This window comes from Centruroides sculpturatus, unplaced genomic scaffold (genome assembly GCF_000671375.1).
Source record: "Centruroides sculpturatus isolate CEXI.00-Female unplaced genomic scaffold, Cexi_2.0 scaffold181, whole genome shotgun sequence".
Taxonomy (NCBI): domain Eukaryota; kingdom Metazoa; phylum Arthropoda; class Arachnida; order Scorpiones; family Buthidae; genus Centruroides; species Centruroides sculpturatus.
Window position 1 is genome coordinate 351,184 of NW_019384322.1, and position 9,927 is coordinate 361,110.

At 26.8% G+C, this 9,927-nt stretch overlaps 1 protein-coding gene across 1 annotated transcript in view; it reads left to right on the forward strand.

Moving 5' to 3' along the window:
* Positions 1-4,662, forward strand: part of LOC111625881 (conserved oligomeric Golgi complex subunit 8-like) — a 97,922-nt gene extending 93,260 nt beyond the window's left edge. The window contains exon 9 of the mRNA XM_023369134.1: positions 4,228-4,662. Within this exon, the coding sequence (XP_023224902.1) occupies positions 4,228-4,560 (333 nt within the window). The 3' untranslated portion in view covers positions 4,561-4,662. The remainder of the gene's footprint in view (positions 1-4,227) is intronic.
* The last annotated feature ends 5,265 nt before the right edge of the window (positions 4,663-9,927 follow it).

Sequence of the window (9,927 nt, forward strand, 5' to 3'; positions counted from 1 at the left end):
AGGTTGCAACACTAGGCAGGAGGTTCCGTTAACTATATATGAACATCCAATGCAAACTGGAAGTCACATTATTTCAGTTCAGAAATTTTTTTCTTGAAGGGTGTTAGATAGATGACTGGCATGACTATTGTTAAAGGAAAAATATGATGTACAAGCAAACCACTACTGATTTGAGATGGAGAGCATATATTTTAATATGATTAAAATGACAGTCAGCATTGTGATGATGACACAATAAATAATTGCTTGTTTAAATATATATTCACATTATTTCTGTTTACAAATAACACTTCTACATACAGTATTAACATAATTGTAAAAGTGCTAGATGTAAAATAAANGCGATGAGAGGCAACTGTCACTCATTGCATAACCTTCATTTCTCTGAAAAGATTCAAACCCACTCTCAAAATTCAGTGTTTATTCTGTGATAATTCTTATAAAAAAACAACACCCAATTACTGATTAATATTAATAACAATATTTATCTGTTTATTGATTTTGTGACATAGTGGAAATTTTATTAGTGATTGTTATACTGGTTTAATTTTATACTTATTTGACTAGAGGTGGAATCTTAACTTTCTATTTTATTCAGGTTAAGTTAGTTCTCATACCTAAAAACCTATTCTGTTTCTATGTTAGATGAGTTTGGTTTCTGGCTTATGGTAAAATTTACACAGAAAATCACTCAGATTTTTGCATATAGGCAATTTTCCATTTTAGACAGTATTATTTTATGAAATCAAAAGAATCTGAACATTATGAAAATAAGAGTCAATATTATATCTTATTCTTTTATCTGAATTATTTTTTAAAATTGTTATAGATCTGATTTAATGTACAGGTCTTAATTAAAGTTTTCCTACTCAGTGCACTCTGGCTGTAACCAATAAGCAGATTGATACCAAAATTTGTATGCTGATTGTGAAAAGGATTTTGCAAAAAAACTGAGTTCAAAAACTTCTACTAGCAGGCCTTTTAAAGGAAAATACATAAAACAAAATAACAAAAACACAAGAAAAGTGTATTTATTTTTTCTGCAAGGAACATTCCTTCTGCAGAGGCTATTTAATAATGTAAAGTATTTTGCCCAATGTGTGCCCCATTCTTCAGGTGTAAAATTTGAAAGTGATGAAAAGCTGACTTTATTCATAATGTTTAAAATAACAGATTAAAATGACACTTTAAGATTGGTCTTTGTTATTTACTCTTTTTTTGCATGTATTTTCCTGTAAATAATTATGGCCATTCTATGTATTACAACTTGAAATAATCAAAAACACTTTTTATTGTTTCTTCACTTATAATAAATTTTGAATAAATAGCTATTAAGAATAAAATGCTTACATAAACTAATTCTATAATATAAAATAACCGTTGAAAAATATAAAGTTCATTCAATTATAAGTAAAATAATGACTAAATGATTAATTATTTAAGAATTAAAAATAAACAAAGAAAATATATAGTGTACCAAATCATATATAAATTTATGAATTTTGTTGATTTTTAATTTTATAAATACTTCAAATAAATGTTGGAAGTTCATACATATTTTAAACCATAAACCATATTATCTCTTAATGCTGTTGAAATGATATATTGTAATTAGAGATAAATATTCATTTAATAAATATAATAGTTTCTTAATTTTAATTCATTTTTAAATTAAATAATGTTTAGATTATAAAATAAAATTTATTTTAATTAAATTTTAGATGATAATAATAATAACAACAATAGTTGTTATTAGCTCTTGTTAGTCTCTTGCTAGTCACCACCTTGTTCAAGCAAGACAGCTTAGTAATTCTAATGAACTGTAGACCATTGTCTCGGAAGCACAAGTTTTCAGTAAGGTCATAAGGCCACCCATTTTAGCAAGGTCTATGGGGAGAATTGAAGCAAAAAGTGATTTACAAACAACATCTGATTCAGAATGGGTAGCTGCTAAATAGCATCTGTTCTGCTTATCAGGAATAGTTGATCTATAAACACCTGGCTTTAGGTATATAAGCATACCACTTCTGTGGAGAAGACAGAAAATTTGTTACAGATTTGACAGAAAGGTTGTTAGATGTTTACAATGTAATACTCGCTCAGACAGCATCTAGGTTAATACAGTCTGTGTTCATGCATTAAACAAAGTCTCATGTTCAAAAAATCTACCACAATCTCATTTGGTTACCAGTGGTAAATGCAGCACTGACTCAAACACATTTGCCACTTACACACAACGGACAACAAACACCATCCCAGCCACTGTACTTCAGCCACTGATCACCATGGCTGGAAAACCATTCAAAATAAATGAATTCATCATCCATACCTACTATTGTCATCTGCTGCCTGTCTTTCCTTAATCTTGAGAAAGGAGTTAGATAGATGAAAGACAAGACCAGATATGGAAAGCTTAGAGGCAGGAATAGTGTTACCACCCGTCCAGTTTTCACCCAGACAGTCCGGGAATTGACTCACTGCCCAAGTAAACTATTAATTTTGTCCGAGAATTTCATAGAAATTGTGAAATTACGATGAAGCAAAGTTCTTGCAAATACTTTTACAAATTTACACTATTTTAATAGCAAAAGAACTCACACTCATTGAAACTCATCTGCAATTCTGCCATGTGGGACCATGTTCAATTCTGTTTACGCCGTGTGGGCAACCTGTTGACCTTTTTTTTTTTCTTGCATGTACTATACAATCGTGCGCGTCTCCAATATCCAATAGAGCTAAGTCATCTCTACCTGTTCTTTCTTACTTTAGGGTTACTTACGTTACTCCTATGCAAGTCCCTAGTCCCTAACTGTAATTGATTTAGAACCGGCATGCATGTTATTCTTTGCATTATAAAATGACATTGCGCATGCATCAGGAACTTCTGTTCGAACAAACCTGATCTGCAATCCGGGTCAGCAATTTTGAAAAGGTTGCAACACTAGGCAGGAGGTTCCGTTAACTATATATGAACATCCAATGCAAACTGGAAGTCACATTATTTCAGTTCAGAAATTTTTTTCTTGAAGGGTGTTAGATAGATGACTGGCATGACTATTGTTAAAGGAAAAATATGATGTACAAGCAAACCACTACTGATTTGAGATGGAGAGCATATATTTTAATATGATTAAAATGACAGTCAGCATTGTGATGATGACACAATAAATAATTGCTTGTATGATTATTATTATTTTATTATTAATATAAATGATTTAGCAGAATTTTATTAATTTGGAATATTAATCTAATTATTTATTACACTATGTTAAATTCTTATTTTGAATATTTTAAAATGTATATTTTTGAAGTATTAGGATTTATATATAAAAACTATTTGATGAAATCTCAATCCATGCATCTAATTATAGTTCTTGCATATAAACCAATGATATAAAGTTAATTAAAATAAAATTAATTGAAAATACTTTCATTTTTAAAACATTAAGATTTTTTCAGTTAAAAAAACAAAAGAACAAAGGACAAAAACTTCAAAAACATTTTAATTTTTTTAACAAAATATTAATAAATTTAAATTAAAATATATATTTTGATATAACATATATAAAAACAGAAACTATTAATTAAAACTATTATAATTCTACATTATGAAAAGATAGAGTGGTGGTACTGTACATTAATGGACTAATCAGATTGATTAAAATAGTTTATACTAAAAATAAGGTTTTAATATTATTTGAGGAAAGAAATATTGTTGCTTCTTTCCACATAAGTTTGAAATATTTGAACCAATATGGAACAAATTAAAGAACAAAAATACTTTTAATGATGGTAAACTTTATTTTAATTAACATAGTATTATTGATTTGTGCACAAGAACTATACTTAGATTTTTAATTTCCATAAGAAATAAGCATCACTTGTATATACTCAAATAATACATTATTTATATGTAATGTAATCACTGATTTTCTTGTAAAAAAAAATATTTTTAAGTTCATTTAGAATATCTTTAGAAAATCTACACACAACTTTGTTTAAATTTGTAATGCTAATTATTTTTAAGTTCTGATTATTTTTGAAGCAAATAAAAAAATATATATATAAATGAAATTATGTAATTTTTAATCTTGTATTATTTATATTTTATTTTAATTTGAAAATATATGAAAAATGTTTATTTTCAAAGAACAACAATAAAAATGATTTTATTTATTTATTTTTTTAATTTATTACTTAAAATATAATTTCAGTTTATTATTTTAGGGCAAAGTTGGAAGAATTGATCTAAATTCAGTTCTTAGTCCAATTCAGCATTTGCTGCCCTCAAAAGATGATGAAGGTATCATGATTAATATCGAATCTATTGGAGAAGTTAAACCTGAAAATATTCTAAAAGAAGCAAACCTTGTCATTGAGAATGACTCAGACAATTTGCCGGCAGAAGGTAAAAAAACTGCCGAGGTCAAGAATAATAATGAAAGTGATAAAGCCTCTGATGAATTAAAATCGGATACATTTCTAGGTGATGAGCACGAAACAAAGAATAAATCAAAATCAGACATCACGCACAAAGAAAACACTGACTCGGATCAGTGATTATTCAATGTATTTTAATTTGCATATTTAAATAAAATCTTAATATATTATTTATATTATTCACATAAAATTAAAAAGTCTTAACATTAACTTTTATCATTTAAGTTGAATAACTTTTCTAAAATTATTATTTTTTAATCAGAAGTATTAAATAAAATATGCTTTGGGTTTTTATTTTTTTAACTTTATACAAAATAACTGAATTAATACAAGAACAAACTTTATTATGTTAATAAAAACTTGGATATATTTAATGTTAAAAGATTCCATGACCTCTTTAACCTTTCCTTCAAATTTCATCATCTGAGAAGTGATGACATACATAGATAGAAGAAAATACTGCTTTAATGTTCTTAATAGCCTAACTTTGAAATACTTTTATGGCATTTAAAAATTAAATTAATATATTTAATTAATGGAGAAAAATTCTGATTTTATAAGCATTCTTTCAGGAGTTTTACTTGTTGGAGAGGGAGGATACTTAGACAAAATTACAAAAATATTTTGAAATATTTTTGAATAAATCTAATGAACTATGTATATTATTTTGAACCTTACTAAAAGAAAAAATGAAATCTAATCTGAGAACCATTCTGTATAATTAAAAAATTATAAATAATTTTATTTTGATAATTAAATATATGTTTTAACAGAATGTATTATATTTTATTTGTAGTTTGTTAAAATAATTTTAAAATTAAGTTTTGTCTAATCAAAGAGCAGTATATATCACTTAGATAAATTATAAGTAAATTTCGGATGATTCGGTGTAAATTTATTTATTAAATCTACAAAGAATTCTTATCTGTTATATATATTTTGTTAAAAATACATAAAATGAAATCCAGTTTTAATGCAATTTTTTTTTAACATCATCAGTTCAAAATTTTTGGAATTTTTTTTTTTTTTGTTAATTTTTCTGACAAATAATTTAATACTAATTTAACATGAAAATTGTATGTTTTATTTTACATTTTATGTCATAATTACATAAGTAAAAATAAATTTAATATTTTAGAAAATACTAATTAAAAATGAAATTTATTAAAAAGTTGGAAATACAAATAATTTGTCACTTAGGAAGATAAAATTAAATTTTATTAACATGATAAATCCATTATGTAAGTTCCGCTGTACTATCCTATATGATTATTACTGAGAGTAAAATGTTAACAAAATCTTTCTCTAATGTTGTTAAAATTGAATAATATATAAGAATAATCTTTTAAAAATATTTTTTTAAATGGCTAGAAAAGTTTTTACTTGGTCAATGAACAAAAATCATCATATTTTGATCATAATTAAATAAGAATTATCTACAAATTTTGGAAATTTCTAGTAGGGAATATTTAAAATACATTTTATAAAATTTAACATGCTGTTAATATTAACAGCAACCTTTTTAATTAAATAATCTCGTAATACAAACTTACAATATAGGCTAGATATTTACTTGATTATGAAACTTCAGTGTAAAGAACGTCCTTCATTATTTATAAATAAAATAATAATTATAACAAAATATCGTAATGAATACAAAATAAATAATTTTGTTTCGTTTTTTAATCGATTTTACTAATTTACCATAAATAGCAAAGATCAGTTGAACAGTTTGAATATTCTTAAATGTTTTAGTTGAGAAGTGCATTCATTTAACATTTCCTAAGATATTTAAATATTAAAATATTGAAAAATCTAATATGAAACAAATTGTAAAAGCTAAATGTTGACTTAAAGCGCAAATTTTTATAAAACCGAATAAATTTCGCTACGAAATCTGAATGAGAACTTTTCAATTGGGTATGCAACAACTTAGATTCAGCAAACTAATGCTTTTCAGAAAGATTACATTTGTACAAAATTCTATTCTGTGGAAAAATAATCCGTAAGTGGAACATAAGGAAAATTGGAAATTGTCTTTGTTCTACTTTCACTTTTCCGAAGTGAAATCATAATCTCAAACAATGAACGAAAGCGTGAATGGATCTTTCTTCCGCTTTGGATGAAGTTCCGCTTACAAAATACTGATTTATAAACCGTGTCGATGGATTTCTGTCATTTATCTTTATAATTTCTTTTTCCTTTTTTTTATTTTTATGTCGGATGTATACGTCGAAGAACAGGTTAATTTATTATTTGATACATTAATCGGAACGACTACAGAAAAATATTTTACTTAAATTCAAACGAGATAAAATTTATATTTTGAGTTAAAATATAGAGAAAAACGTTTCATATATGAAAATCGATAAAAGTCGAGTTAAGGTTCCTTTTATCTAGAAGAGAACAAACAATTTATTCGATTGACTTTTGGTTTTGAGTGTTTCTATCAAATGGATCGGTTTGGTTGTTGTACGTTAGACTTTTTTTTTTTCTTTCTTTTTTTTTAACCACGCTATCGTTTAATTTTAGTGCAAACTGGTTACCGACAATAGTTATACAGAAAACTTCCTTTGTGCAGAAAATAAAAGAAGAAAATAATGTAATTTCGACTAAAATAAAATCCTGTTTTTTTTCGTATTTTTGGCAAGATTATTTCCTCAAAAAATTGCTTGGAATAAAGTAAAAATCTGTTTACCTGAAGTACCTTCTACTTGAGTAGGAATGGCGCCAAAATGTGCACTGGAGCCTAAACCATGTTACGTACGAATTCAAATACCTAAAAAAATCCTAGTAGTAAATGTACAACTGTCTATATATTACTAGAATAGAAAAATAACATTACAACGTGTCTAGACAATTTTATTGATGTTTTTTAATTTCCTAAAATACGACAAAAAACTTTTTTTTTATCTTTTATCAGTTCAAGATGTTTAATTCGTTTAAATGTATCTTATTTGTGAATTTTCTTTATGCATAAATCCTCCTCTCTTACATTAATAATATACTTCTAATTTTTTTTATACAAGAATATTTAACTTTATTCTAAGCATAAAAATTGTAGATAAGCTATTTATTTCGGTTGTCTCGCAATCATAAAATTATCATTTTCTCCCTTTAATCTATAAATTTGTATAAAAGTTTAGTTTGTAAAATTGAATGGAGTGTAGAGTAAGACGTTACATAAACCTTCAACTTTATTGCACAATTCCATTGATTTGTAGATTGAATAAATAAATAATTAGATCAGTTCATGTTTTGCTTACAAGAATTTTATTCCTTAATGAAAAAAGAAAAAGAAAATAACTTATATAACAGCAAATTCATGGATATATTTCGAAGAAGACTTTTGCAAATATAGAATTCTATAACAATATATTTTACTACTAAAGCTATTTTTCGCGCTACACCATTCATGTATTTAAAAAAAAATTAATTATATATATTTTTTCATTTTTCTTAACGAAGAAAGAGAGATGTATTTAATTATTTAATCAAAAATAATTTATTATTAATATAATTTCAATGAATTCTAGAAGTATTCTATAATAAATTGCAAACTTAAATAGATAAAAAGTATTAAAATAATAATTTTTTTATCACATATAAACTGATGAAGATAATAAGGAAGAGGAAAAATTAAGCTTTTCAAACGGAACTTTTCACAGAATACAAATCTAAAATGAATTATAACGTGGAAATATATTAAGTTTATTACTCATCCATTAGTGATAAATTTTGATTCTGAGTATAAAATCAGAATTTATTAAAATGAAAAAAATTATATAAAAGAATTTTTAAAGCATTCTAAATCATGCAACATTTTAAAAGAATTATAAAGAAGAAGAAAAAAAATGTATGACATGCTATTATATATATAATATAATAACTGAGTTATAACATTATTTTTTATTTTGATAATATTGTACAAGTAGGAGAAATATATCTGGAGCACATTATTGTACACTAACCTCTCATACTGAAGAATATATTGACCTTAATATAATAACGATATTTTCTTTCACGTTGAAAATGTGTACAGGAAATAATAATGTCAGTTATTGATCTGTTAACTAATTGTACTGCCAGGATGACTCATGGGTTCTACAGAAAACCGTTTGATATACTTACTTAAATAATAAGTTGAGATTAATTTATAGATTTAAAACACCGGGCCAGATTTTTATTATTTATTTATTTATTTATTTTTTCAAGTGGGAAAAATCAAGAACTTTGCGCTCTTTTGAACCAATGTGTGTGACTCTATTAAGGGGATAATAGGCGCTATCTCGTTCGTTACTCCGCTAATTATCGTTAATTCATTAAATTTTGAGAATAATTAAAGAAAACGGATCCGTTTTCTTTAATTATTCCTAAAGAGGCCTTCGATAGAGGAAGGAAACTTGATTGATTGAGTTATTATGTGAAGAAGTGCAAGCAATTAAAAGAAGATCGATACCAAAAAGAATATAATTTGATTCGATAAGAAACGTTTCTCTCTATTAAAATTAAAACTATATTAAATGCAATTTTTACGCCCTTCTTAATAAAGTATTCTACGTCTTTATAAATCGATTTGTTTGTTTTGTTTTTTTTTTTTTTTTCTTCCTCTTCCTTCGGAATCTCGGGTTCCGAATAAATTTTAGTACCTCGGGGTACACCAATTAACAAACTTTAATGTTGCACTATTATTATTTTATTCCTTTGTGAACAAAAAAAAAACTTAAATACATTCAAAAATTAATTTTCATACTTTACGAATTCCTATTTGTTTCTGTAAATCGCAAATGTGAATTTTCTAATATACAGTAACGAAATGAGACTTAATTCTAGATAATTCTCTGTTTTAAAAACAAAATGCCGGGATGATAGCCCAGGCGGTTAAGGCATCAACCTACTGCCAAGGACCGAATCCGGGCGAGCAACCCCAGGAATTTTTGAGAGGGTGGTCAGGCCCGTCCCTCGCCACCCGACCGCCCCCACTGTGGGCCTGGCCGAACGATAGGACTAATAAACAAAGGAGGCCTCCTTAGTGTCCACGGGACGGAAAGGGAGAAAAATAATTTTTTTTTTTTTTAAGCGAAAATTAAAATCACACAAAAATACTTTTTTTATATTCTTTTACATATTTTCGTGCGACGGTAGATACATTTGAACTCGTGTAAGCACGAGAAACAAAACAAAATAGTAACATATAAAACTATATCGGAACACGTCACGGAACGTTATTCAGAAAGCTATCCCAAAATTCGGTTGAATAAGAGAAAACTTCCCTCGTACGGAGAATGACGTGGCGAAGACCTGTTGTTTTCGCGACTCGAGCAAAAGCTGCAAAGAAATCGAAGCTTCGATCCAGACCGATGGGGAAGAAAAAAAAAAAAATATATATATATATATATAAGACTAGAAAGCGAGAGGGGGGTGAAAGAGAGAAAAACGTTTCTTCTACCGATAGGTGGCGCGTTTCGATGGCGCCGCTCGACTGCA